The 26,760-nt window shown below is 55.3% G+C and overlaps 5 protein-coding genes across 10 annotated transcripts in view; 2 read left to right on the forward strand and 3 right to left on the reverse strand.

Moving 5' to 3' along the window:
* Positions 1-421: 421 nt before the first annotated feature.
* Positions 422-12,782, forward strand: PAAF1 (proteasomal ATPase associated factor 1). 2 transcript variants are annotated; one of them, XR_013926064.1, is made up of 12 exons: positions 422-531; positions 617-657; positions 859-962; positions 1,379-1,468; positions 4,895-4,993; positions 5,716-5,866; positions 7,952-8,146; positions 8,497-8,588; positions 9,821-9,936; positions 10,469-10,531; positions 10,952-11,034; positions 11,451-11,471. XR_013926064.1 is itself a non-coding variant. In XM_080375585.1 (12 exons), the coding sequence occupies exons 1-12, from the start codon at positions 485-487 to the stop codon at positions 12,526-12,528; spliced, it is 1,179 nt and encodes a 392-aa protein (XP_080231711.1). In that variant the 5' UTR covers positions 422-484; the 3' UTR covers positions 12,529-12,782. The 2 variants fall into 2 exon arrangements, 1 of the variants encoding a protein (XP_080231711.1); XM_080375585.1 differs by lacking the exon at positions 10,469-10,531 and adding an exon at positions 12,451-12,782 and having other exon boundaries at positions 11,451-11,533.
* DNAJB13 (DnaJ heat shock protein family (Hsp40) member B13) lies at positions 12,700-20,495 on the forward strand. 2 transcript variants are annotated; one of them, XM_080375589.1, is made up of 8 exons: positions 12,700-12,818; positions 13,356-13,459; positions 13,788-13,949; positions 14,443-14,600; positions 19,035-19,148; positions 19,593-19,706; positions 19,804-19,880; positions 20,284-20,495. In XM_080375589.1, the coding sequence occupies exons 1-8, from the start codon at positions 12,802-12,804 to the stop codon at positions 20,435-20,437; spliced, it is 900 nt and encodes a 299-aa protein (XP_080231715.1). In that variant the 5' UTR covers positions 12,700-12,801; the 3' UTR covers positions 20,438-20,495. The 2 variants fall into 2 exon arrangements, with proteins under 2 accessions (XP_080231715.1, XP_080231714.1); XM_080375588.1 differs by lacking the exon at positions 12,700-12,818 and adding an exon at positions 12,855-13,098.
* On the reverse strand, positions 14,617-18,672 carry LOC308058943 (nuclear mitotic apparatus protein 1-like). Its single transcript, XM_080375567.1, has 3 exons — positions 18,249-18,672; positions 17,914-18,036; positions 14,617-17,416 (listed from the first exon to the last, which is right to left on the reverse strand). The coding sequence occupies exons 1-3, from the start codon at positions 18,366-18,368 to the stop codon at positions 15,254-15,256; spliced, it is 2,406 nt and encodes an 801-aa protein (XP_080231693.1). The 5' UTR covers positions 18,369-18,672; the 3' UTR covers positions 14,617-15,253.
* An 846-nt stretch (positions 20,496-21,341) lies between the features above and the next one.
* Positions 21,342-24,594, reverse strand: LOC308058951 (putative mitochondrial transporter UCP3). The gene is made up of 7 exons (XM_080375590.1): positions 23,805-24,594; positions 23,355-23,493; positions 23,002-23,212; positions 22,663-22,860; positions 22,274-22,375; positions 22,016-22,196; positions 21,342-21,812 (listed from the first exon to the last, which is right to left on the reverse strand). The coding sequence occupies exons 2-7, from the start codon at positions 23,478-23,480 to the stop codon at positions 21,707-21,709; spliced, it is 924 nt and encodes a 307-aa protein (XP_080231716.1). The 5' UTR covers positions 23,481-23,493; positions 23,805-24,594; the 3' UTR covers positions 21,342-21,706.
* Positions 24,595-26,054: 1,460 nt separating this feature from the next.
* Positions 26,055-26,760, reverse strand: part of C2CD3 (C2 domain containing 3 centriole elongation regulator) — a 53,155-nt gene continuing 52,449 nt past the window's right edge. For 3 of the 4 annotated variants that reach the window (XM_080375554.1, XM_080375555.1, XM_080375553.1), the window contains exon 33: positions 26,055-26,744. In XM_080375554.1, the coding sequence (XP_080231680.1) occupies positions 26,493-26,744 (252 nt within the window). In that variant the 3' untranslated portion in view covers positions 26,055-26,492. The remainder of the gene's footprint in view (positions 26,745-26,760) is intronic. The other variant, XM_080375558.1, reaches the window with a different exon arrangement.

The following is a 26,760-nucleotide window of genomic DNA, read 5'->3' on the forward strand; positions in this document are numbered from 1 at the left end:
CGTGGGTGCTCAGAGCACTTCCCCCGTGCACCCTACCCCCACCCACGGGTGCCCAGCACCATACCTAACCCACACCTGCCCATCCCCACCCGTGGGTACCCACACCCGCCCCCCACCATCTCACCCCCACGCATGGGTGCCCAGCATCCCCCCCAGCTGCCGCCCACTGCCTCACTGGTGCCCCAAATTCCCCACGCCCTCCTAGTGGGCGCCTGGCACCCTCCATGCCCCTCCCACAGGCACTCAGCGCCTCCCCCACGCACTCCCCCAGCGCCCTCCACACCACCCCCAGCCCCCCCATACCAGCCGAGCAGAGCAGAGCGGCCCCTTTAAGGATGGTGCCGGGGCAGTTCCTGCCGGGGCGGGGCGCGGTGGCGGGAGCGCTCGCTCATTGGAGGGCGCTTTCTCCCTCTTCTTCCGCTTCCGCCCCGCGGGGGCTGACGGGAAGGAAGGAGGCGGAAGGGGGTGTGGCTGCCTCGGCAAGATGGCGGCGACGCTGCGCATCCAGAGCGACTGGAATCAGGCGCTGGGGTGGGTACTGCCCTGCTGGTTCCCTGCCCCGAGCCCCGGCCCCCTTCTCCTGCCGCGCACTTACTGCCGCGCTTTCCCTCTGCAGGCGGGACGAGGGTGAGGCCTGGCTGAGTTGCCGGAGCCCTGGTGAGTGGTGCGGGGCCTGGGGAGGCCCCGGAGGGAGGCGGCTGAGGGCCTCGAGGAGCCCCGTAGAGGTGGGTGGGGGGGAGGGCGGCAGAGGAGGGCGGTTGGGGGGCGCTTTGTGGCTGAGGGAGGGGGAGGGGAAGGTGAACTGAGGCGGTTGCGGGGGCTGAGGGCTGGCTGACCTGACGTCTGCTCTCCTCGCAGGGAAGCCGACCCTGTATGGCAGCCTGACCCGCCGTGGGCTCAGCACCGAGGGCGTCCCTGACATCGCTGCTTCTGAAGGCTTCGTGGTTGGGGAGGTCACCAAGGTGACAAGGCTGGGGCAGAGCCGGGGGCAGTAACCGCCTTCCACGCGTGAGGGGGCCCTACTCTTATGACAGTCAAAATAGCAGCTTAAAGCTGTCGCCCATTCCCTTGCGTGGTTCTTTCTAGTTTTCCTGGGCTTCCCACCTGTGCAGCACCCTGGAGCTGGTCCATAGCATCCCATAGTCAGGGTGGAGCTGCGTGGCATGGCTGGCCAGGCCATAGCAGCCAGCTCTTGCCACCCGGGGTCGTCTTCTTGAAGAAGCCCAAGGAGCTGAGCCAAGCACCGCACCTTCCATCTGTTTTCAGGCTGTGAGACACCACAGCCAGGTCCAGATCGTAGATCTACTGTGGCAGCCTCTGTGTTTCAGTAGGACTAATAGCACTTCTAATTCTTTTCCCCCTCTCTTTCACCCCCTAGAAAAGCATCCTTATTTCTTGTCCTCGTGAAAATGTGTCCACGAAGTTCCTGGCCCCGTACACAACTTTTTGTAGGATTCATCAGAAAAGTGTAAGTAACCTTGTGAAGTGACTGGGAAATAACGGGAAGTGACAGTGAAGTTTCACAATATTTCTCTGATTGTTGCATGCTTGTGAGCGGTGGCCTACAGTGTGACTTTCTTTGTGTGTGAACTAGGTAATAAAACATACCAGATCATAGAAGCTTGCGAAACTTGATCGTAACTGTTTACACCCCAATAATAATGTCTAAAATTCTTTAGACTGTCTTCTTGCCTGTAATCTCATTTCTGCTCACTTCAGGCCCGTGACAGATCTCCCTGGAAAGGAATAAGATGTGTGAATTAATCTGTCAAAAACAAAAATAGAAATAAGAGGTTCCAGGTACTGAACTCTTCGTCTGTGGTTCAAATCTATACCCAGTTTGCAGCAGCTGTTTGCTCCTGTGTAATGAAGTTATCTGATATTTGCCAAATTAATTTCTGTTTGCGGGGCTGGGAATTGAGTGTTATGTAAACACATCTTGGCCTGATGGGAATTCAGAGGCCAAAAAGGCCCAGCTTGTATTTAGAAAACTTAATCAATTATGTGAACTTCTCGCTTACTTAAAAGCAGTCCTGCTAGTTTTGCTGAGTAATCTTCTTTCTTATTGCACCCCCATCAATCTGAGGGTGCAACAAGTACAGCTTTTCGCTAAATAGCAGTACAGAAAGGCTGGCTCTGACCTGAAATCTCATTTCTTTACTGAAGAGAAGCACATGACTTGGCTTTGCTGGAAAGTAGTCTGCACTTTTGCTGAGCGCTTAACCCATGTGGAAACCATCCAAGAAACTAGGGAGTGTGTAGCCTGCAGGTACAGCCAGCTGCCTTAAAGGGAGTCCCCTGAAGACTCCTGGAGATGTTTCAGTACACTTGTCTCATGATTTATTGAGTACATTGTTGCAGTAAACCCAGCTGAAAATGCTGAAAAGTCAGTCTCTATTAATGAAAGCTCAAAAGCAATATAAATCAAGGCCCATTTTGACGTAAAGGCAATTCCACATCTCTACAGCTGTTTTAAGAGGAAGTGGGACTCTGCTGAGAGACAGGCTTGGCAGTGAGGCAGCTCTGGAGACAGAGGTGAATCACTTCTCTGAGCTTTGTGCTACTGAAGGGTCCCCAGCTGCCCTTTTGTGTGATAAATGGAATCAACATTCAAAGCACAGCAAAATGGAAATGTGTAAGTGTTTAGTCTGCTGTCAAATGGGTGTGATGGCTCACAGCTGCACTGCAGAGCTCTCCTCTGGAAAGCAGCTGAAGCAATATCTATTCATATGTAGATGAGTTTAAAGCTGTTGTGGACTAAGCTTCAGTTATCCTTTTTTACCTGCTGCCTCTTGTTCTAAGCACTCGTGCTTGGCCTTGCCTGTTCACATGCATATCCTGAAAATTTTCAGATCTGTCAGACGTCAGTGAGGCTTTTAGTTTCTGCTAGAATGACTTTCACGGACTTTTTATTTTTCTTTTTAACTAGGGAGCAAATTACCACAGATTGGTTTGTTACGTAAAATGCCACTCGCGTTACCAATGTATTTCTCACATTACCGATACGTAACTAAATGCACTTAATGGCCATTGTAATGACTGAACCTTCTACTCCTACTAAATCTTGCAATTCCTGTTTTAATTCCCAGGCTTTTTTTTCAAGTGGAGGTTGAGTATTGATCCTGCACCCTGTTAAAATTAGCTGTGATTTGAGCTGTCAGAGTTTTTCAGGAGAGCATTTCAGTCTGATTCTTGCTTGGATAGAACTTGTGACTGAGACATGGTATATCATGTCCCCACAAGCCCCGACTGATGCACATGCAGCATTAGGATGCTGCGCGACATCCTCCTTAATAGCTGGAGATTGATGCTGATCTGTTATGTACTTGGTCTGCCTGAGGGTATTGTCCTTAAATCTCAGGCCTGTAGCTGTCATCTTTCTTGGCAAAATCTCTCAATTCCCTTGTATCTTTGGGTTTCCCTGTGAACATAGTAGTAAATCCAGCTGTCCCTTCAGGCTGGCTGCTAGCGAAGGCTGAGCACGTACAAGAGGACTGACAAAGCCCAGTCCTGTTTGAGAATAGCTAGTTGTTCAGAAAAGCATTTAATCTGAAGCCTGGGATGAAGATGAGCAACCTCATCCCTGCCCCGTATGCAATTATTAGGAATCTTTTGGAGGTAATGACAGTGTGACTCCAGCATCCAAATCTTGCAAGGCAAGGCAGTTGTTCTACTGCATAGTTGTGATAGTTTTAATGTTTTCTGTAGGCTACAACACTACTGTTAACGTTTGCTTTAACAAAACCTATATAATTGTGGGGTTTTTTGAGCCTGTTCAGTGTTGCTGCAGTCTATATTGGAAATCTGTCTGTCACTTGGAAGATGTAATCTTTTCTTGCAAGGCTAGAATACCGGTTACCTTATTTCATGCATGACTAAAATACATCTGCCTTTCCTAAATGGCAGCAGTAATGTCTGGCATCACAGAAAAGGCCACCCTTTTGCAAGAATATGAGATCAACATCTGCCTTATTCAAAAGTATTCGGCTGTCCCAGTGTTTATGCAAAGCAGGCAGTTGTTAATACCTTAGTGTGACAGACTGTGTGAGGAGTTAGCCTGTGTTCATAAGGAACTGGTTTTGTGTTGGTGTTTCAGAAAATTCAGGCTGTGCCGTTGGCTTCATAACTATCTCAAACGATGTCTTGTGGGCTTGTGAGTCAGGGTGCTCACAAGCTGGCCAGTTACCTCGAGCTAGTGTGGAAGAGATCAGCTCCATTTCTTCTCTGTTTACAGGAGTTGCTAGAAAAATCCAGATTTCTGCTTCACCTGGGATAAATCTGAAATAAAACTGCTGTCTGTGCAGGCTTCTGACTCAGCATTTTTTTTTGTCCTTGCCTTGTAGATCTCTGCAGAGTCATAGGCAGAGAACAACACTCTCTCTTGTCAAATTTGTGGGAAATGACAAGAAATCTGGGGTGCCCCATGCCTGTTTCCAGTCACCCACTGTCTGAGCCCTGGCTGCAGGTCAGCCCAGATCAGCAGCTTGCCCTTGAAGGAGGAATGCAGCAATCTGTGTAAACAAATATATTGAGGAGATTTTTTTTTTTTATGCTGTCTTTGTCCTCTAGAAAACCTCAGCTGTTCAGGATCCGCTTGTTTTTTTGATATGTTAAGGGCTTATTATCTCACAAAACACACTGAGAGGGTGAGGCAAGAAAGCCTGTGAAGTCCTTGCTTAAATATTGGGATATTAGCAGGCTAAAGCTGTTTAGCTAGGAGTATGGAAAGTCTTTTGGGCATTTTAAATGAGTTCAGCAGTATGTCTTAGGGAGATAATAGTGCTGAGTGATGTACTTAGCAGGTCTCCCCCAGTACAGAGTTAAGCTCTTGAGCCGAAATATCTATAGACAGGGCCATAAAAAGCTAATGCTTGGTGTTTTTACTCTCCTGCAGATTACCTGTCTTGATATTTCCAGTGGTGGAGGGCTTGGCGTGTCTACCAGCACAGATGGGACCATGAAAATCTGGCAGGCTGCAAATGGAGAAATAAGAGTAAGAGCATTTAGCTCTGATGATGTGTGTTGTCTGTGACACTACTGAAATCATTTGGCCATGACTTTGGTCAGGTTGTCTGCAGACTGTGGTCTAGGGTGGGCAAGAATCTGGCTTTTGAATGAAAAGCTAATTAAACATTGACATCTCAGAGGTTTTAACTCCAGCCTGTTGGGAAGCATGACTTTTCCCAAGGGAAATGGTGCTCAGCTATCCAGAGAGAAGTCCCAGGGTGAAAATCGGAATGGGGACTTAGGAATGACAGCTGGAGTGCAGAAGGTAACTGGCAGCACCTGTGTGGTACAAGCACTGATGTTTTTTCTGCAGTAGGGAAGAGGTGTGGAGAAGAGACCCCTGCCTGTGATGGATTAACCATGTGATGGCTAGCTGTCTTCCTAGTTAAGGTGTTTCTTGTGGAGCTTGACAGTCAGCTGCTTGTTTGGCAAAGGATAAAGACATTTAACCTGTAATTAGAAACAAATGCAGAGCCCTTTGCTATGTAATTAGCTACTCAAATGGTAGAAGGAGGCCCAAAGTGTACCTGCTACCCCTTTGACTGCCTTGAATTCAGACAAGTCCGTTCCAGGAACGCAAACCCAGAGGATTTGAGCTTAATCCTCTGCCCACATGGGAATGTGGAGTTTTCCAGTGGTATAGTTCAAAAATTGCTGGACGCAAGGGTGCTAAGAATGGAAATCACAAGCAGTTCTTTGTTTTTCCAGAGACTATTGGAAGGCCATGTGTATGATGTGAGTTGCTGCAGGTTTTTCCCATCGGGCCTTGTTGTTCTGAGTGGGGGAATGGATGCCCAGCTAAAGATCTGGTCAGCAGAAGATGCCAGCTGTGTAGTAACATTTAAAGGTCACAAAGGAGGTACGAAGTATTTGGCCTTTAAAATGCTTGATCCGCTGTGCGTGTAATTGCCGTGCACCCAAGGGCTAACGTTTGGTCACCAGCCTGCTGCACCGTGCTGTGCATTTGTATTAGATGTCCAAAGTATGTTTTTCAAGCTCCCAGAACTTGAATAAAAAGATTAGTAGTTGTTGTATTGAGCAGATGAAATTTCGCTCGCCAGCCTGTGTTTTCCTTGTAATTAAGGTAAAAAGAGGGAGGATGCAGTCCATTAGCCTGTTGTGAGTGCCAGAGATGGAGGCAGGGGGCATTCTGCTTCTCCAGGGCAGCCTCAGCTTTCCAGAGCTCTGACCTGCATTCGATAGCCTTGCCGCCTGCACTGGGAATGCCTTCTGCTTGCACCCAGATCACCATGCTCACGTTCAGAGTCCTCTTTTTTTTTTTTTTTTTTCCCCCTCTCCTGTCTTGCCCAGAAAAAGCATGTAGCAGTTTATTATGGACTTGCAAAACTCAGACAGGCAGTTACCTGCCTCGAGGACACATGCTGTTGAAAGTCAGTAAAGCAGAACAAGAGCAGCTGCGAGGATACTTAAGTGATTATTTGTTAAGAAGGGCTGGCGTAAGCTTGTTCACCCTTCTACCAAGGGCAGATGTCCAGCTGGTCTTGCTGCTGAAGATGAGAGTAAATTCTTCACCCTCCTTGTGTCCTCGCATAGGGGATGCACTGGCCACCTTTATGTGGTGAGTTCAGTGCGGTTCCTTGCATTCAGGCTCTATGCTACAAACTCCTCCAGTTGACAGTGTCTTAGTCCTGGAGAAGAACTGTGAGGAATGGAAAATGTGCTATCCAGAAAGGCTCCTGAGAGCTGCGATCAAAGCAAGTTTCTGGACGGAGCCTCTGTTAATCTCCTGAAAGGAGATTCGGTTTCCAGGACCCTTCATTCAGAAGCAATGTGTGTTTATACGTAACACTTAAGCAGGCTCCCATTTTACTCTTGTTTACACGTGGCCCGGAGCACAGTGGCCAGTGATACTGTCTTGTCACAGCAGGTGGTTGCTTCCTAAGGGATGCCAGCTTGAACGGCTTGGGTGATGGTGAGCAAGTCCAAGTGAGTTGTGGATGTGGCATCAGATGCCCAAAACCCTGTGCCAAATTATCTCCTCCCTGAGCAAGTAACTGCTCTGTACAGGCTCTTTGTTTTCCCTGTCTCACAAGGTCCTAGGCTTTATTGAAAAGGTTAAAGCCACGTGGCTGGCTGCGCAAAACTTTATTAGCTGGAAAACTCATCTTGCACTGAACCTACCTTTGTTCTCATGTGATCTGTTTGTGTGGATTCAAAGTACTTTGCCTCCAATGTCCCGTGAACAAAACATGGCAGGCAGTGTAACAGAGCTTTGATCGAACGGCTCCCAGTGGCTCTGAAGTTGACTATTCACTGCTTCCAACTCCAGCTCAAGCTGCTGCAGTTGGTTTGCCTGGCTTGTCCTGTCATTTGAGCTCGTCATGTTTAATGACTGCTTCTGTAGGCAAAGTGTCAATTAAATCTTGTAACCGTCTGACTGTTACCTTCCAAAAAACCGCTGTCGCTTTTCAGATCTAGACTTGACAGCCCAAAGTAAAATAAAGTAGGTAAGGGATGTTAGCACCTGCAAAGACTGCCCTTTTCATGTTGCTGTAGCTGGATAATATGGTGGCTGCTTGCCCTCCTATAATTTTGGGATTATACAGAGCTGGACTCGGTAGCATTTTAAGAGCGTTGGGCCGGGCTATTTTCTGCCCAAGTTGGAGGTTGATTGTGGAGGTAAAACTGCAGCAGCTGTGGTATCAGCTCAGTCTGAGACAAGGCGTTGCCCATCGTTTTGTTGGCAATAGCTTGCCTTTGTGCCAGGCGGTGGCTCTACTCTGTATGGTTTTGCTGGGAGCTGCTGCCTTCCACATACTACCTCTTTCTAGATTCTGTGGCTTCCTATCCCACGTTGGGTGACTGGTGGCACTCTGGGGACAGTGGCTTGGGGCATGTAGTTGAGTTTGCCTTGGGAAATGTGATGCTTTGTCTATCTGCCTTCCATGCTGTCTGTCTGAACTCAGCCTTTGCTTTGATGCAGGTATTTTGGACACTGCCATTGTGGATCGGGGGAGAAATGTCCTTTCCTGCTCTAGAGACGGCACTGCCTGTCTCTGGGACTGTGGAAAATCCGCCTGTCTGGGTGTCATCGCTGACTGTGGCTCTCCTGTCAATGGCATTGCCGTGGGCACTGCTGACAACTCGCTGAACCTGGGCACGCCTGAAAAAGCTCCTAGTAAGGATCTTTCTCTTAAAAGTCATCTTCTTTCCCCTGTCCCGAACTGCTTAGGTTTGTCACCAATAATCCCAGGTGCGTGGCATACCGCTTGTGCCCTTGTACCACCTAAGGAAGGGAACTAGAGTCACCAGAACGGAGCACTCCGGTCCTGAGGAGGAATTAAGTGTTATCTAGCCGTTTGAGTGATGAAGACTGTCATCTCCTTGGTTACTGGCCTGCCTTGCTGGTGTCTCGGGCAGGTGGAGGAGCGTTGCTGTAGGTTCGGCAGGGGTGATCCAAACTGGTTTTGGTACCATCAAGCTTTGTTGCGTAGCCACTGCTGGAATTAACTGCTGTCCTTTTGTCAGGTGAACGTGAGATTGGGACGGAAGGGAAAATCCTGCTACTGGCTCGAGAGGACAAGAAGCTTCAAGGAGTGGGACTGCAGAGCAGGCAGCCGGTAAGGAGTCTGAGACTATCAGGAGTACCTGCCTGGGAGAGTGCTCAGAGATGTTGCTGCAAAATCAGCTCCAGGGCCCTCAGTCCCTTTGTATCATTTCTTTTGTCACTGCAGCAGCTCTTCAGCTTGTAAGCAGCTGTTCACGTGGCTGTGCAGAGCACTGGCATGAGGAATCGAGCTGGGTTAAACCCGAATAGTTTACCTATCTAGGTAACTAGGCAGGAAAAACTGGTTAGTGTTATCCCAGCTCTGATCCATGGTGAGGTTCAGCATGTGGCACAGAAGGGGTCAGGCAGGCTGGAGGCAGGGCAGGGCTCGTCTGCCTTTGGTGTTGTACTGCAGTGTTCTCTCCTGTACCTATTCCTGGAGGAGAGACTAAAACCCGGTACAGTACAGGGATGCTGTCTCTCCTTCCTACTGGCCAGATTTTTATGTGGGGGTTTGAGGAGTAAGAATTGGTTACAATTTAACCCGGGTGTGGGGGAAACGGTATTTAAACAGTGGCCAGTAGATGTCATCGTGAAAGCAAGAACTGCAGGCTGTCTCATCCAGCCAGGGTTTAAAGTTTTTATTCTGCCGGGTGTCTTAAGTGGTGTGTGAAGGGTATCTCAGGTGGTCACCAGTCCGTCTCTCTCCTCTTAGCAAAGGGAAGTGGAGTTGGTAGATCTCGGCTACTATCAGGACCGCCCTGGGCAGTAGGACAGGAGCTTCCGATGATGTTGCAGATTGAACTGCTTGTGGTGTTGGCAAAGAGTAAAATTAGGGTGGAACAGATAAGCTCACCGAGGCTGGTCAGTGAGATGCCAGAGGCTCACCTGGGAAAAACCTGCAGCCTCTGTAACGATGACCGCAGCTCTAGCGGGAAGGAGTGGTCTTTGCCAACCTGCCGTGCAAATCTGGTCTCGCCGCTCCATGGGTGTCTGAAGATTAGTTTGAGCTCAGCATCGGTTCACTTGTTATCGACACAGCCTTTCTCCAAAGGGGACCCAGGAGCATTGACTGATTGCGCTGTCTCTGCTGACTTGGCAGAACTGATCCTGGAGCGCTGTTCTCCTGCTCCTCTTGGAGCAGAGCTGAGGGGTTAATAACCTACTCTGGGTTTGCCAGTTTATGCCGTGACTCATGAAAATGACTGCACTGACTTCCTAAATGAATTATTGCTTCCTTCTCCTGGGTGTCCTGCATCCTCATTTGTGAGTGTCTGATCCTTGGGTTTGTTCCTGTATTCTCAGGTGTTCCTCTTCGTCGGATCTGATGCGTTCAACTGCTGCACATTCCTCTCAAGTACCTATATCCTAGCAGGCACTCAGGATGGGAACATATATCAGCTGGATGTGAGAAACACCAAGTGAGTGCGTGCCTGGGGCTGCCAGTATTTAAAGAATAATTTTTTTTATTATTTTTTTTTTGGCGGGGAAAGAGAGCCAGATTGAGGGTGCTGGCAGACAATGTCCCTTCTAAAGGGTGGACACGGCCCAAGCCATGGACACCAAGAGCTTCTTGCAGCCGTTTCTTTCTCTTGGGGAGTGCTGGGGAGGATACCTTTGCTCAGGTTGGTGATCTGATGGGATGTTTTCCGGAAAGTGCCTCCTAAAAGACTATAGGCTTGGTGCAGATTTCCTAGTTACTGAAAAGCTTTCCAGTCTTGATCTGTGAATAGGCGTGCTCTTGGCATAGCCTTACCTTGCAAATTATTGCTTTTTAAATTTATATATAGTGCACATTATGCTATAGATGAGTATCTGTGTGATTATCTACATGTATATGTACATTGACAGCAGTATTCCTCCTGCTAAAAGCACGGCCCCTTCCTTTTACCAGTGGGACATAAGTGTCTTTGAAGGATCCTAACATTTACCCTGATCCTCATTGCCACATAGGACTGGAACTGCACTGTCGCTGAGGGCAGGAGCTGCTCTAAGTTGTTTTTATTAGTGTCACAGGTGAGCTGTGAGCAGGGAGGCATCCAGCTGGTGCTTTTGGGTGGGGGCTGGAGGGGTTGGCACCAAAGGGTGGAGAGTCTTTCGGTGCTGGATGAGCACCAAGCTTTTTTTTGACTGTGTCTTGATGAAGATAATCTGTGTCTGTAATCCAGCAAGGAGGTTTTATTGGTGTTCACCTGCTAGCTAACTCCTTACTTCCACTTTGATGCTTTGGTAACATCTGCAGGAAAACCAGTGCTGACTTGTGTCTGCTGCTAGAGGACAGAGACTCTTTGCTAACCACTGATCGAGTCCCCGTGTCCTCTGTGTTTGCCTCGCGTATCTTCTAACTGCAAGCTCACTTTCTTCTTTCACACATTGGAACGGGCTCTTCTCTATAGACCATAATACTCATCCATCCCTTGTTTCTTCTTTTTCTAGCACTCCAATCCAGGTCATCCATAGGTCAGGAGCACCGGTGCTTTCGTTGCTCACTTACCGAGATGGATTTATTGCCAGCCAAGGTAACTCAAGCACTGCGTTGTGCCAGTAGAAATTGTATAGTTGAATCGAGGAGTTTTATGCTTTTTGGGTAATGCCCTCCTGCATGCAAGCTCTGGGTGACTTGTAAGAGAGGGCCACACAGTACCCGTGGCAAAAAGGTGCTGTGGTAGGAGCTATATGTTACATGGTTGCTTTTTGCCTTGTGATTTCCAGCCCTCAGCTCCCCTGTGTGCCTCCGAAATGGGGCCTCTGAGGTGCATCTCAACTGTCAGGGCCTTTTCCCATCCTCACAGCATGTTTCCATCTTCCTGGGGGCTTCATGCCCTGTCATCAGGTGTTTCTGGTGGACTTGCTAGTGCCTGTAATTAAGAGCATGGCTTATTTCACTAATTGGCTGATGTTCCTTCCTTGCTTGGTATCTGTTCTGCTCGTGTAGGTGACGGAACCTGCTTTATCGTTCAGCAAGACCTCGATTATGTCATTGATCTCACAGAAGCTGACTGCGACCCTGTGTACAAGGTAAGGAGCATGGTGTGCTGCCCAAGAGCAATATATAAAAGGATAATATGTAAAGGGTGTAGGGAAAGGTGGTGCCGGGTAGCAGGCAGCTGCCTTTATCTCAGGATTTGGCAGCCTGCACAACAGGTTCCTTCACACAGTTGACTTTTAAGTTTAAGGGTTTTTTCTTAGCTGAATAATCTTGAGTTTCATAAACAAGTCCTCTGTGGTGTACGCTGGCTCTTGTCTCCATCGTGCAGGTGCAAAACTAGAGCGGTGGAGTAGCTCTGGCAGAGCTGTGCTTCTGTAAAAAGTGTGAATGAATTGTGCTGGGCAGATCATAAAGGTAAAAGCAGCAGCTGACTGCACAGTGCTGCCTGTCTTCTCTTGTCCCCTGGTGACTTGAGACCAGAAAGTGAGTCTTGCAGTGGCGTTTCCAGGCAGCCGGCCGAACTGGCTGGTGAGGATCAGGAGCAGTTCCCTGGGCGCTCAGTCTGGTAGTGCAGGCGGGAATTCGCTCTTGGTTTTAATCTGCTCCAGCTCCACAGTCCAGTTCTTCCACTCCTGGCCAATGCACACCCTCAAGGCTAACACTCAGCCTCACCTGGAAGCTGAGATTGGACCTGCACAAGCCATTGGCATGAGCAGAACATGAAAAACGTGTGAAAAGTAATTTTTCCCCTTCCAGATCGAAGAGGAGAACCCTTGCGTGAGCGCTTGCTGCTCCTGCGCTCCTGGGGAAACCTTGAACTGTCCTTTAAAACCTGCTAATGCTGTTTCACAAGATGCTCGCCACCTCTTCCCTGTGTAAAAGTCCAAAGGGAAAGCTGGTCTCTGAGGATTTTACTTTGAACTGTCACTTGGGAAATGCTCTCCTTAAATACTACATTTTTTTTTTTTTTTTTTTTTTTTTTTTTTTTTGTCCCTTTCTTTTCCAGGTTGCTTCTTGGGAGAAGCAAATTTACACATGCTGCAGAGATGGAATAGTGAGGAGATACCAACTTTCTGACCTTTAAGTGTTTGCGTTTGCGGGGTGTGTGTGTGGTGGCCGGGCAGCGACGGGGACTTGCCGCTCACAGGGGCAGCGGGGAGAAGGACGTGGTAAGGGACCACCTGCACAGCTTTGCTGTCCAAATTCAAGGCGATCAGCTCCGAGGCATTGGAGAAGATCTTGTGTGGTGACAATTTTTCCCTCCCGCCCCCCGCCGCTGAAAAAATGTGGTCTCTGGAGTAGGGGGAAGTAAAAATGAGTGGAGAAGAGGTGTGACTGTATCACGGAATAGACTGAAATGAAGCAGCTTATTTGGTAACACCCGTGCGGGGAGGAAGATTTCCAGGAAAACGTATTTTTAAGGGGCAAAAAAACCCCACAAGCCAAAAAAACCGCTGGAGCAAGGCCGGAGGCCGTGGCGGGGCCGGAGTGCGGAAGCGCGCGGGGGACTACAGTTCCCATGGGGCCCCGCGCGGCGGGGGCCGGAAGCGGCGCGCGGTGGCCATAGCAACGGCGCGCGGGCCGCCATGGGGCAGGACTACTACGCCGTGCTGGGGCTGGGCCGCGGCGCCGCGGCCGCCGACATCAAGGCGGCGTGAGGGACCCCGGCCGGGCGGGGGGGGCGGGGGGGGTGGTGGGAGGCCCGGTGCGTGACTGCCCGGTGCGTGGCTGCCCTTCGCCTCCCCCCCGCTCCCCGCCCCGGGGCCTGAAGGGGGGGGCGAAGGGGCATGGGGGAGGGAAAGGGGCCTGAGGGGCCAGGGAGCACCTGGGAGGGAGCGGCCTAGGCTGAGGGTGTGCTGGCACCCCGGGGCTGGCTGTGAGGGTGGGCTCTCCCCCCTGTCCCCTTCATAGCTATCGGAAGCTGGCCCTGAAGAGCCACCCTTTAAAATGCAAGGAGCCCTGGGCAGCGCGGAGGTTCAGGGAGCTGGCAGAGGCCTACGATGTGCTCAGCAACCGTAAGTGGGGAGACTGTTCTCTTCCACAGAGTTTTAGGGGCTGGACAGGGCGTGAAGCGGCATCTCTGGTATGGCCAGAGGTGTGCGGAGGTCTGAATCCCTGGCTGCTGGCACACCCAGGGAGGTGGCAGCAGCTCTCTGGGCCACAGGCAGGCTGAGAGCTGGCATATGCGCTTGCTTCCATCCCACCTACTGCTGTCTATGAGGTGATGGGGAGCCCCCCTTTGCAGCCTTCATCCAAGCAAAACCTGGATCTCGGGCTGGGGCTCTCCCCCAGCACCCAGCATGGGAGAGTGTGGACATTCCCAACTCCTCCTTGTTCCCTAAGCCATGACGAAAGGCATCTACGACAAGTTTGGAGAAGAGGGGCTCAAAGGCGGCATCCCCTTGGAGTTCGGCAGCGACAACCCCTGGACCGTCGGCTATGTGTTTCACAACAACCCTGACAAAGTCTTCCAGGAGTTCTTTGGTGGAGACAACCCCTTTGAGGGTAAGTAGGGGAGCTCCGTGCAGGGGGGCCAGGCCCTGTCTGTGGCTGCTGTGATGCCGTGGCCACTGCCAGCTCTGAGCTTTAAGCTTTATGGGGATATTTCGCTGCCCAGCTGCTCTCAGGTCCCTTTGGTGCTTGGAGGTTAGAGCCTGACTTGCCCCAGTCTTGCACGGGGCAAGAGGCCTGGGGACACACGTTCAGGCTGTCAGCTCTCCCCAGCTCCTGTTGTGACCCTTTTCTAGGAGGACTCCCATCAAAAGGTGGGGTCAGATTGGTGAGACTTGTAAACCTGTGAGCAAGATTAAAAACCTTCCTGGAGAAAAACACTTCAGCTGAAGGGGGAAGGTGGTGCCAGGCAGAAGCAGATGGGAAGCTTCTGCTTCTGGGTGGCATGTTTGGGGTGCTCTGCTTCCACGATAAGGAGACCCCGGGGGGGGGGGGCGACCTCTGATCCAAGTAAGGTGACCCCCTGCCTCTCTGCTCACTCATGCAGAGTTCTTTGCTGAGGATGGCTCGGAGTTGATCCTGCCCTTTGGAGGGCTGCGAGGACGAGGAGCGATGAAGCAAGACCCCCCGATTGTGCGGGATCTTTACCTCTCCCTTGAAGACCTGTTCTATGGCTGCACCAAGAAGATTAAGCTCTCCCGCAGGGTAGGGGCAGTGGGGGTGAAGGGGGGCCACGCTCGACCGGGCAGCCGGTACCCTCCTCTCCTGGCATGGCAAAGGGAATTCAGCACGGGAGGTGCTGTGAAAGCTGGTGGGAAGGCAGGGCTGATTTCAGAGGAGGTGTGGAGAAGGAGCACAGCGTTTTCTGGGCTCCCACCGTTTAATTGCCACACCTGTCTGTGTCTTGTTTGTGCTTTTGGTGACCTGTATCTCCCCCTCTCACTGTCCCTGTCTCCTGGTTCCAGCCCCTGACTTTTCTCCTACTCGATCTGATCCTGTTTGTACCCACAGCCAATTTGCCATGGAGTATGAGTTGTCCTCTCCCTCTTCTCTGCTCACTTGCACACGGCTGGGTGAGCAGAGCAGTCATAGCCCTCACTGGACACCTTTGTGTCACAAATCACCTGGGTTGTGCCTTGCAGGGATGACAGCCCTGCGGAGAAGGGCTTGGGGGTGCTGGGGGATGAAAAGCTGGACATGACCCAGCAATGTGCACTCGCAGCCCAAAAAGCCGCCCGTGCCCTGGGCTGCATCCCCAGCAGCGTGGCCGGCAGGGCGAGGGAGGGGGCTCTGCCCCTCTGCTCCCCTCTGCTGAGACCCCCCCCACAGCGCTGCGTCCAGCTCGGGGGTCCTCAGCATCAGAAGGACACGGACCTGTTGGAGCGGGCCCGTCGGAGGCCACGGAGCTGGTCAGAGGGCTGGAGCCCCTCTGCTGTGGGGACAGGCTGGGAGAGCTGGGGCTGTGCAGCCTGGGGAGGAGAAGGCTCCGGGGAGACCTTAGAGCAGCTCCCAGTGCCTGGAGGGGCCGACAGGAAAGCTGGGGAGGGGCTTGGGGCAAGGGCAGGGAGCGGTGGGACAGGGGGGAATGGCTTGAAGCTGAGAGAGGGGAGATTTAGGTTGGACGTGAGGAAGAAACCCTTCCCCGTGAGGGCGGCGAGGCGCTGGCCCAGGCTGCCCAGAGCAGCTGTGGGTGCCCCATCCCTGGCAGGGCTCAAGGCCAGGCTGGACGGGGCTGGGAGCAGCCTGGGCTGGGGGGAGGGGGCCTGGGTGGTTGTGAGGTTCCTTCCAACCCAAACCCTTCTGCGATTCAGGTGTGCGCAGAAGACCAAACATACCCATTTTCCTGGGGAGCTCCCCCAACCCCCAGCCCACCCAGTTGCAGGAGCCCCTACCTGAGCAGTCATCCTCCTCTTCTCCTGCAGAGCCACTGCCTGGCTGGTCTCATACTCCTTAGTCCTCATCTCGAACTTGCGCAATACCTCCTCAGCCTCCTGCTGACTGCTGGCTGCCAGCTCCTGCAGCCGCTTCATATTCTGCGTGTGCTGCTCCATGAACCGGCCCAGCTCCGCTTCAAGCCACTGCTGCCCACGGCTCCGGGTCTCCTCAGCCTGCTGCAGCCCTGCCAGCCGTGCCGCCTGCTCTGCTGCCTCTGCCTGCAGCTGCTGGTTGGCCCAGTCCTGCTCTGCTAACCGCTCCCGCAGGGATGGCACTTCAGTCGCCTCCAGCCTGGCCTTTGCCAGCTCTGCTTGTAGAGCAGCCAGGGTTTTCGCCCTCTGCTCCAGCTCCTGGCAGTGCTGGCTCTCCAGGGAGGCACGCTCCGCCTGGGCACTGTTAAACTCCCGCTGCAGGGCAGCAAGTTGCTGCTCCTTCTGGAGGCACTTGTCCTGGCAGACCTGCACCTCCTGACGCAGCTTGTCCTCCCGCTCTCTCTGGAAATGTTGGTCTCTCTTCAGAGCCTTGATAGTCAACCGCTGCTTCTCCAGCTCCTCCTTCCAGCTCTCCTCTGACCAGCCTTTCTCCTGCCCTGCAGAAGAGAGGGATGCCAGCTCCTTCTCAGCAGCTGTGACAGCTGTTTCGCTCTGGGTCCGCTCCCTGCCCTTTTGTAGTTCCTTCTGCAGCTCCAATGCCTTCTCCTGCTGCTGGGCTGCTTCCCTCAAAGCCTCTGCTATTTCCGCCTTGGCTTCCACTCGCTCCAGGGTGGCCGTAGCCTCCTGCTGCTCCAGCTCCTCCACTTGCAAACTAAGCACATGGCTCTCCTTCAGCTTCCCCTGGTAAAGGTCTTGGCTCAAGCCAGCTTCCTGCTCCCTGTCATGAGTCTTCTCCTCCAAGCTTTTGAGGGACATCTCTTTTGAGCAGGTAGCCTTGATGTTGTCCCCCTCCACATCCCTGCTCTGGGTGGCCTCTGAGAATCCCTGCAGTTTGTCCCCTTTGGGCACCCGCTCCTTGGCCATCTCCAAAGAAAGCTCTCCTTTCAGCTCGCTGACAGTCTTCTGCAGGTCCCTCAGCTCTTCATCCTGTGAGATGTTTTTCTGGCGGAGCTCATCCAGCTCCCCATCCTTCTCCTTCATCAGCTCCCAGCATCGGGCCAGCTCCTCCTGGTGCACCCTCTGCTCGTTGAGGGAGTTTTGCAGCTGTTCCTCCAGCTCTGCCTTACAGGCTCGCTCAGCAGCACAGTCTGCCTTGGCCCGTTCCACCTCCTGACGCAAGCATTCAGCTTCCTCCTCCCGGCGTGCCATCTCCCGCAGTGACTCCTCCAGCCTGGTACTCAGCAGGGTCAACTCCCTAGACAGTTTCTTTGCCTCCGCTTCCCGCTCCTGCTGCCTGCTGGGCTCGCTGGCCTCCCATGCCTGCAGGTCCTGCACCAGCCTCTCCCTGGCCTGGTGGCTCTCAGAGAGGGAGCTCTGAAGGCTGGCAACAAGGCCACTCAGCTGCTGCTTCTCCTCCTCCAGCCGCAGGATGGTGGCCTGGAGCTCAGCCTCTTTAGTGACAAGGCTGGATACCTCCTGCTTCAGCTCTTCCAGCTGGCAGAGCAAAGAGGAGGGAGGGGAAAAAACACACACACACAGGTGTTAGTTGAGCTGCATCCTACACTCTCACTGGAGAACCATGCACTGCATCCCAATGGGAGCTGCCTGGCACCTGCCTGCCCTCCCAGCACCCCCAGTGCACCCCAACACACCCCACCTTCCCCTTAGCCTTGGGCCACTCTGCTCTCTCAAACCAGAAGTCTTTTCCCACCATGCAGAGCCACCCCCTCCACAACAGATCACTGCTATGGGAGGCTGGGGGTGCCAGCAGCTACCCAGGAGCAGTATTTCTAAATTCAGCACAAAAGGGGCTCCCCACAGTGTGCTCAGCCCCACAACCCCCATCCAACAGCAGAGAGCAGCTGGCTCTGCCCTGCATGGCTTTGCCGTGCATTCCTCCAGCACCTGCCACTCCCTCCAGCTAGTTTTGCATCCCAGCACTGCCTGCCCTCGCTGTGGGAGCCAGAGGCTCTCTCAAGACCCAGCCGTACCTTCAGTATGTCACCCATGACCTCTCCCTTCTCCTGGGTGCTGCAGTCCTCCAGCTTGGCCAGCTGGTCCTCCAGCACAGAAATCTTCCCCTGGAGAATCTCAATCTTCTCTTCCAAGTATTTCTGGTGACAGAGACATGGGATAGAGCACAGTGCAACACAAGGGAACCAAGCAAGGAGAGGCACAGTCACCCAGCTTTAAATTGACACCGAGTCTTGGCAAGATCAGGGTTTCTCTCCTCACGGGGAAGGCAGCAGCCTGTCGCATGGCAGGGAACCCTTCCCAGGAGTAGCAAGAGCAGGAGGCACTCACCACCCAGGCAGAACCCCCTCACCTTCTCCTGCAGGGAAGCACACAGCTCATTCTCCAGCTGTCCCTGCTTTACCCGCGACTGTGCCAGGGTCACGTTGTGCTCCTCCGAGAGCTCATTCAGGGCTTCCTGCAGCCGGGCCATGCGGCTGGCAATCTCCCGCAGCTACAAAGAGAAAAAAAACTTATCCCAGAGGAGGGTCAGAGAGCACCCACACTGCCCAGCTGCCCTCTTCTAAGCACTAAGCACTGCAGCATCCACAGGCATTCCAGGTCCTGGGTGCTCATGCCCTGGACCAGCACTGCATGCCAGCAGCTCTGCCTAGCCCCTCTTTTTCCCCACCATGGTTCCCCTTCAGATCAGGATCTGGAGCCCAGAGCAGACTCAGTCACTCGGTCAAGGTCACGAGGCCAGTGGCAGAGCTATAAGCAACCCAGCAGCCATCACTGCCATCAAATCCTTCCTCCTGCATCCCATCACAAATGACTAGGCTATGGGGACAGGGAGCTGGACGGGGCTGGGAGCAGCCTGGGCTGGGGGGAGGGGGCCCTGCCCCTGGCGGGGGGTGGGACTGGCTGGTCTTGGAAGGTCTCTTCCATCCCAAAGTGTTCAGCGCAGCGGTGTCTGTTCCATCTGTGGAGCAGTGTCCAGCACTGCAGGGCTGTGGTCCAGCCTGGGGGCTCAGCGCCACCATGGATGGAACCCATCCCTGGTGCTGGCTGCTCTGACGGCGGAGCAGAGCTCCCACCCAGTCACAGACCCACCTCTGCAGACAGGGTCCAGCTCTTCTAACCCACTTATCCCCCGCAGGTGATGAATGAAGATGGTCAAACGAGCGCAATCAGGGATAAGATCCTAACGATCGAGGTGCAGCCAGGGTGGAAGCAGGGCACCAGGGTCACCTTTGAGAAGGAAGGAGACCAGGTAATGACTGTGGCGTGAAGTTCTGGGCCAGGTTTCCTGGCGACCGGCTGCATGCTCTTTGCAGGTTTCCCACTGCTGTGGGCAGTTGGCAGCATGGCTAACGGAGCGGTTCGGTGTTACTGTGCTCAGAAACACTGTCAGGCGTGCTTCCTGCCTGGATTTTCCTTAGGATAGATAAAATAATTGAAAGAAGTGGGTTTCTGCCCGGCACTGCCTTTGCAAAACCCTGTCTCATTTCCCTTGGCTGAGCAGGAGTCTTTTATCAGAGCCTCCTTTTTTCCTTAAAGGAAGAAAATCCCTTTCACTTTTTCATAGACAGCTGAAAGCAGCCACAAAGGGGCAGGCATTTGTGTTGTCTTTCCCTGTATAAAATAATTTGGTTTACATCAAACCATTTCCAGGTATCGTTTCCACGCCCCCCCCCCCCCATCTCCTCACTTTTAGGGCCCAAACGTCATTCCGGCTGACATCACCTTTGTTGTCCGAGAGAAACCCCACCCGAGGTTTAAGAGAACTGACGACAACCTCGCTTATGTTGCCACCGTCCCCCTGGGAAAGGTAAAGTGCCAGGCGAGGGGCTGGAGCCAGCCCTGCTGTACGTTTGCCTCTGGGGCTGCAAACACAGCCGGGTCCCGCTCCCCTCCCTGCCTCGCAGGCGCTGGTCGGCTGCTCGGTGGATGTGAGGACGCTGGATGGGCGGCTGCTGAACGTCCCCATCAACGACATCGTGGAGTAGGTGCCATGGGGCAAATGGCCAGGGGGGCACAGGGGGCTTTTCTGCAGAGCTTGGCACCCGAGGAGGTGAAGAGCTTAGAGGAACCTCAGCGTTCCTCCTCGGCCCCCGGTGGGCTGCTCTTCTGCTCTGGGGCTGCGGTGCTGGTGGCAGAGGCAGGGAGAAGGCTTGGTGGGGGCGGGGTGTTAAACCCGAGTGAGGGGAGGGCTTGGATGGCCCAGGCTGGGGGGTGAGGAGCCTGGGGGACACGGTGCTGGAAGGGCGAGGGCGGGCAACCGCTTGGTGCCGGAGGAGCAAACTTGCCCCAGGAAACCTGCTGGGACGTGTGCGTGGGGCTCGGTGCCGCAGCTCCGCGTCAGGATCCTCCTGCGGCTCCTCTCAGCCCCCTCCCTGGCTTTGCAGCCCCAAGTACTGCAAAGTGGTGCCGGGGGAGGGGATGCCGCTGCTCCGGGACCCTCGGCGCAAGGGTGACCTCCTCATCTACTTCGACATCCGCTTTCCGAAAAAGCTTACGCCTGACAAGAAAATGCTCCTGAAAAGCGCCCTCCTGTCGTAGGGGACAACGACCCTCCTGCTCTCCTGCCGCCAAGAAAGCTTTGGCGCCTGTGCTGTGACTGCGGAAAGGTTGATTTGAGTATTGGGGACCCGAAAGCACAGGGTCACCCTAAACCAACGTTTTTTTCAACCAAGAGAAAATCTGGGTTTCCTCTTCCCCCTGGCGCGTCAAAGCCTGCTGCCTTCAGCCCCCCCACCCTCTTCCTCTCCCCCATAGGCAGCCAGACTGACACCGCTGCTGGCGGTGGGTGCCAGGGCCCCTGGGGGGATGTGAGGGTGCAGGATGGGGTCCCCACCTGCAGGGAAGGGTGAGGAGGGGGTTGTGGCCAGGCGCCCTACATGCACCTCACTGCATGGAAGGGGGGGTGGGCAAGGCTGGGGTACCCTGGATGGAGCAGAGGGAAGAGGATTGGGAGGGGCTGGGGATAGGGGATCCCCAAAAGCACCGAGGGAGAGTGGAGGCTTGCTTAGGAGAGGACATAAGGGGTCCCCAGCAAGGTTATGGGGGTCACCAGGGGTGGTCCCCAGCACAGCCTGGGAGGGAGCAGAGGGGATCCCTGGGCATGGGGGTCCCCAGCACAGCCCGGGAGGGATGAGGGGTCCCCAGCGCAGCCCAGGAGGGATGAGGGGTCCCCAGCACAGCCCGGGAGGGATGCTGTCGCTGTGGCATGACGGCTGCGCACCCCGCTGTGAGGCGACGAGCCCTCCTTGGGCTGGGGGTGCCCCCCACACGGCGGGGCGCAGTGGTGCCTCGCACCCAGTTTCAGTGCTTCCCCCCTCCCTGGACACAGAAATCGCCTCTGCTGAGGCTGATCCCTTTCCCAGCGGCACCCCAGGGCCGGGAGAACGGCCCTACACCCCCCCACACCCCCCCTTCGAAAAGGTGAGGGAGCCCCGAGCCTGGCCGCGGTCAGACCCCATAGGGGCGGTTTATTAGAAGCATCAGGAATAACAGGAATCGCCGCATCCCCCTGCCCTCAGCTCCGTCCCGGCTGCCCACACCACGCGCCTTGTCTCTGCCACCGCCGGGACGCGATGCTCTTCCCAGCTAGAAAACCTACAAACATTTTTTTTCTTCCTCCCTAGACTGCTCTCTGGAAACTTCCCTTCTCCCACGTTTCTCTGCACGTACCCCCGTTCCTCCTTCCATCTCTCGGGGGTCCCCACTGGGCCAGGGGCGTGTGGCATCCTGGCTCCCCCCGGGCTTCAGCAATTAATATAATTTACTCCTGTGTCCCGCCAACGCTGGCGAGAGGGGCTGGGGCGGGGGTCAGGATTGGGCCGGCCGGACCAGCACCGCGGCGCGCTGCAGCTGCTCGTAGGAGATGAACATCACCACGTTCCAGGAGCCGAGCCGCAGGAAGGAGGGGACGAACCTGCGCCGGGAAAAGCAGCGCTGGAGGGGCCGTGGTGGGGACACCCCCGCGGCCCCCGACGTCCTGCCTGGTGCGTCGGTGGCAGCGCACGGGTTAGGGCCTTGGCCGCGGTGCCGCGGTGTGAAGCGGAGCTGGTCCGCGCCGGTGTTCGTGCACATCATTGCACCACGTCTGCCGGGGGTCGGGGGGGTCCCCCTACTCACCCCTTGTAGAAGCCGGCGACGCCGTCCTGCATGAGCAGGGCGAGGAGGCAGCTCAGCACGTTCCGGTACTGCCCAGGGCCGGCGTTCATGTACCGCGTCTTCACCACATCCACCGGCGATGCCACCACCGTGGCGCAGAAGCCAGCCCCGAAGGCAGCCACGAAGTGGCAGGGGACGTTGTCTGCAGGGCAGAGCCGGGGGTTGAGGATCGTGGGGACGGGGACTGCACCCGGCCACATCCCCCCACGCTGTCCTGACCTGTCATCAGCTGTGCCCGCAGCAGCGCGTCCTTAATGAGGTCGTAGGTGACGAGCTCCCCGCAGTTGATGATGGCGTTGCGGGCGATGTTGGGCAGCGTCCCTGTCCGGGAGGGTGGTGGCATTGGGGATGGTGGTCACATCCCCTCCTGCAGCATCCTGGATGGATGCCCCAGCCCTGCTGTCCCCATCCCCATTCCCGTTTCATCCTTGTCCCAGCCTCCATCCCCATCCTGTCCCTGTCCCCTTCCTCACCTCCGTTCTCATCCCCATTCCTGTTTCCACTCCTGTTCTCATCCCATCCCTGTGCACATCCTTATCCCTGTCCCCATCCTCATCCCTATCCCTGTTCCCATCCCAACCCCCATCCCCATTCCCATCCGTCCCTACCTCTCCAGAGCCCGCGGACGCCCTCCTCCCTGGCGATGGTGCGGTAGGCATCCACGGTGCCACTGTACCGGCGGGCGCCATCCGGCAGCGCCCCGTTGGCCTGGAACCGCACCTTGACCACGTCGGTGGGCTGGGCGCACGTCACCGCCACCGCGCCCGTGGTGCAGCCCGCCAGCACCCGTGCTGCCAGCCCCGTGCCTGCGGAGGGAAGGTGCTGGGACCCTCGGCTGTGCAGGGCCCCCCCCGGGCAAGCAGCAGGGTGGGTTGTTCACCCTGGGGTGGGCTGTGGGGCTGAGGGTTGTGCACGGGGGTGGGGGTCCCAACCGCCTGGACACTCACTCTCGGCACCCTTTGGGGTGTAGAGCTGCTTCACCGAGTCGTACAGCCCGATGCGGATGGAGGCGAAGCTCATCTGCCGCTGCAGCCCAGCCGCCAGCCCGCTGTAGAGGCTGCGGGGTCCCTCCGTCCGCACCATGGTGCTCAGCGTCCCCAGAACGCCCCGGTACTCCACGGTGCTGGTGCTGCGGGGGATCCGCACCTCCCCCTGGATCTAGGGGATGCCGACCGTGTCACCCTGCCCTCTGCCCCCCGCAACAAAACACGGCCAGCGTGGGGGTGGAGCCGGTGGGGGGCCCCACCGGTGCGGGGCGCTCCCACCACCCACGGGATTTTGGGGCGCCAGCGGATCGTACCTGCAGCCGGACTTTGGCGGTGTCCAGGGGGAAGGTGCAGAGGTCGGCGATGCAGCCGGCCATCCCCGCGCTGACAAACTTCATGGTGGCCGTTGGGGGCACCTCGGGGGGCTTCAGACCCACCATCGTGGCAGAGGGGCTGGAAGGAAAGGGGGCGAAGGAATTTGTGGGGGAGCCTCGGATGGGGCTTCAAGCAGGTGTCCAGTTTGGGGACAGAGGTGACAATGTGCCGTGGTGGCTCTCGCTGGCTTTGGACAACTCCAAAAGCCAAATCCCGCCCCATTTCCTCGCCTGCATCCCTGGGGAAACTGAGGCACGGGGCTCCCTTGCTCAGCCCGGGATTCACAAATGCCCACCCTGCTTTACCCCACCCTGGCCCAAACGGGTGCACTCGGTGAGAGCTTCTCCCGCAGGGTGACCTGCCCGGGCCTGGGTCCCCTGTGGCCTCACCGTAGGGACCTCGGCACCGTGTCCTGGCTCCTGCCTTACACCCCTCTCAGCGCAGCCATCGCCCCGAGAGCCGGCTCCTTGGCCCCCTTATATAGCACCCACAGAACATTCCAGCAGCCACGGGGATCAGGTGACAGCGAAACCCAGTTCCCCTGGTGGCATTTGAGCTCGGGACAGTGGGGCCACCCAGCCCTCAGGACCCTGTGGGCTGGGTTTCAGCCCTCTGCTCCCCCCACAGGGCTTGGGCAGGGGTAGGGGGGGTCCTGCCCAGACCACCAGCACCCATGGGAGCAAAGCTGTGGGGTGGCAGCACCTGACAACGCTGTCCTGCCCGTCCGGTGGCCGCTGGGACCTCAGGGATGGGGGAGGAACCGGGGGGTGTAAACCTAAACACCTAAACGTGCGCTGGGCAGGACGAGAGGCACAAACGCTTGCCCAAGGTTTGTGGGTGGGAGGCAGAGCAGCACCGAGCGCCCCTCCGGCGGCAGGGTCAGAGCCCTCTGCCCTTGGCAGGGACCGTGCAGCCGTGAGCCATCCCGGCAGCTGCTGAGCTTGCCGGCGGGATTTCCTCTGCAGGGTGAAACGTGTCCCCGGAGCTCACGTGGAGCAGCCGGAGGGCAGGGGCCACGTGAGCGGCCGGAGGTAAACCCATCCTAAACCCGTCCTAAACTACTGTCCCAAACCCGTCCTAAACCCGTCCTAAACACGTCCTAAACCCATCCTAAACTACTGTCCTAAACCCGTCCTAAACACGTCCTAAACCCGTCCCAAACTACTGTCCTAAACCCATCCTAAACCTGTCCAAAACCTATCCTAAACCCGTTCCAAACCCGTCCTGAACACGTCCTAAACCCATCCTAAACTACTGTCCTAAACCCGTCCTAAACTACTGTCCTAAACCCATCCTAAACTCGTCCTAAACCCGTCCTAAACCTGTCCTAAACTTGTCCTAAACCTGTCCTAAACTACTGTCCTAAACCCGTTCCAAACCCGTCCTGAACCCATCCTAAACTACTGTCCTAAACCCGTCCTAAACTCGTCCTAAACTAGTCCTAAACCCGTCCTAAACCCGTCCTAAACTCATCCTAAACCCATCCTAAACCCGTCCCAAAGCCGTCCCAAACTGTCTGTCCCGCGTTTGTGCATCCTACAGCGAATCCCCGGGCGCCCTTCGGCGCAGCCTGGGTCTGTGCTTGAGGCCAAGGTGCTGCTGGCAGGGACAGGCCTCAGGGTGATGCTGGAGGTCAGGGGTGGAGTGGTGGCTCAAGAAATACCCTTTTTCTTCCATTTTCTTAAAAAAAAAAAAATAATATATATATATATATATATTAAAAAAATAATCAGTGCGTTTAACCCTTTGTGCTCTTTAGCAAAGCCCACAGGGACGTGCACACGGAAGGTCACACACACATCCCTGCCGGTGCCTCTGCTCTGGTGCGGGAGCTCAGTCCCGCAGGAGGGATTTCGGGCTGGTGTGACACCCTGGAGCCCCCTTTGCTCCACCAGCCACCCCTGGCGCTGCCCGCGCTCCCCCGCTGCCCGCTGCTCTGCTGCTGACCCACAAGAGGAAGAAGCCATTTATCTCACGTCACCTCCGCTGTCACCCTGTTCCCAAGCAAGCTGGCATCTCGCCTGAGCGTCTGGACGTGGCCACCAGGATCAGCAGCGGGAGAAGGAAGCCCGCGTGTCGCTCCTCGTGTCACTCCTCGCAGGGTGACGCTCGGGGCGTGCGGTTTGGGGTGCTTGGTGCGTCCACCCCCCAACACACCCCCCCCCCAGCAAGGCAGGGGCGGGGGCTGCGCTCGCAGGGGGCTCAGGGCTGCGGGGGCCGCAGAGATCGGGTTTTACCGCCGGGGTCCGACCCAGCACGGGCAGGTTGGGTGAGCAGTGAATTCCGCCTTTGGGATTCTCCCCTGTGAAAAAGAAAACGGCAGAGGCGGGAGGCCAAAGGGGTGCCGGCACTTTGGCTCCTTAAATCTGGAGCGGCCGGCCCGGTGTGAAAGGCAGCCCCAGTTTGAAGCATTCGCTCACCCCCGAGGCCCGACTCATTCTCCGTGTGCTGTGCTACACCCGCCAGATTCAATTACTCTGCGAAGCAGCGACCTTTCCGCGTGCCCCCAGCTACACCGTCTTCCTGGAAGCGTTTTTACGGCGCTTACTCTCCATTCCTGGAGGTTTTGGGGGAAGGAGCCTCGTCCACCTGTCAAGGGCAGGCTTGTGACCTGGCAGCAGGACACTTCGCACCAGAGAGCAAGAAACCAGGGGAGTTTTATTTGAAACACAAACACTGGAGACAGTGCAAAAATAACCTCGCTCGGTTTGCATCAAAGTCCATTCTCCAAAAGGTACCTGACATAAAAATGTACAAAAATAATTTAGAATATCAAAGTTCCATATTTCTAGCAAAACCCTTTTGTACACACATCAGTATTTTACAGTATCTTTGGCCTGTATTTACAGCAGCACCTTGGGCACAGGCATTCCTCTAGAATCAGCAAATGATGCATTAGAGAAATTTCACACGAATACATCCCCCAAATGGAGTAGGTGGAGAGCAGGTAACAGCTCATCGGTTGTCAGAGCAATGAGTCTCGTCGGGGACCTGCCCCTGCAAGACACACGGCCTCTCAGTCCCCCCTCACGGACCATCAGTCCCTCTAAGGGGAAACCAATTAGGCAAATTAAAAATCAGGGTCTGAAACCTCTACAAGCTTCCATCTCCTCCTCCCTGGAGGACCTGGTGTTTGCCAACGTGTCAGGTCGTGGCTTGGGAAGCAGCCCGCTGCCGACGGCCTCTTGCCAATGCTCTTCCTTCTTGGACAGCTGAGCAGAGAAGATCCTGGCGATTCTTTTGGTTTCTTCTTCCGAGAGATCGGCCGTGGGCCTGGGACGATTCGGCCTCCGGCACGGGGCACCCCCTGGCACTGCTCCGCTTCCGCTCTGCAGAGAGAAGGAA

The sequence above is a fragment of the Falco punctatus genome, assembly GCF_963210335.1.
Source record: "Falco punctatus genome assembly, chromosome: 2".
Lineage (NCBI taxonomy): Eukaryota > Metazoa > Chordata > Aves > Falconiformes > Falconidae > Falco > Falco punctatus.

Excerpts from the sequence above, each read along its gene's own strand:
- PAAF1 (XM_080375585.1), top strand. The coding sequence starts at position 485 with ATGGCGGCGACGCTGCGCATCCAGAGCGACTGGAATCAGGCGCTGGG. Across the intron at positions 658-858 it reads GCTGAGTTGCCGGAGCCCTG|GGAAGCCGACCCTGTATGGC; the intron begins GTGAGTGGTGCG and ends CTCTCCTCGCAG. Across the intron at positions 9,937-10,951 it reads CTGGATGTGAGAAACACCAA|CACTCCAATCCAGGTCATCC; the intron begins GTGAGTGCGTGC and ends TTCTTTTTCTAG.
- DNAJB13 (XM_080375588.1), top strand. The coding sequence starts at position 13,031 with ATGGGGCAGGACTACTACGCCGTGCTGGGGCTGGGCCGCGGCGCCGCG. Across the intron at positions 13,460-13,787 it reads CTACGATGTGCTCAGCAACC|CCATGACGAAAGGCATCTAC; the intron begins GTAAGTGGGGAG and ends TTGTTCCCTAAG. Across the intron at positions 19,881-20,283 it reads CCCATCAACGACATCGTGGA|CCCCAAGTACTGCAAAGTGG; the intron begins GTAGGTGCCATG and ends CTGGCTTTGCAG.
- LOC308058943 (XM_080375567.1), bottom strand. The coding sequence starts at position 18,368 with ATGGCCCGGCTGCAGGAAGCCCTGAATGAGCTCTCGGAGGAGCACAAC. Across the intron at positions 18,037-18,248 it reads GTGCTTCCCTGCAGGAGAAG|AAATACTTGGAAGAGAAGAT; the intron begins GTGAGGGGGTTC and ends CTCTGTCACCAG. Across the intron at positions 17,417-17,913 it reads TCATGGGTGACATACTGAAG|CTGGAAGAGCTGAAGCAGGA; the intron begins GTACGGCTGGGT and ends TTGCTCTGCCAG.
- LOC308058951 (XM_080375590.1), bottom strand. The coding sequence starts at position 23,480 with ATGGTGGGTCTGAAGCCCCCCGAGGTGCCCCCAACGGCCACCATGAAG. Across the intron at positions 22,197-22,273 it reads GCGGGCACAGCTGATGACAG|ACAACGTCCCCTGCCACTTC; the intron begins GTCAGGACAGCG and ends TCTGCCCTGCAG. Across the intron at positions 21,813-22,015 it reads GTCGCCGGCTTCTACAAGGG|GTTCGTCCCCTCCTTCCTGC; the intron begins GTGAGTAGGGGG and ends TTCCCGGCGCAG.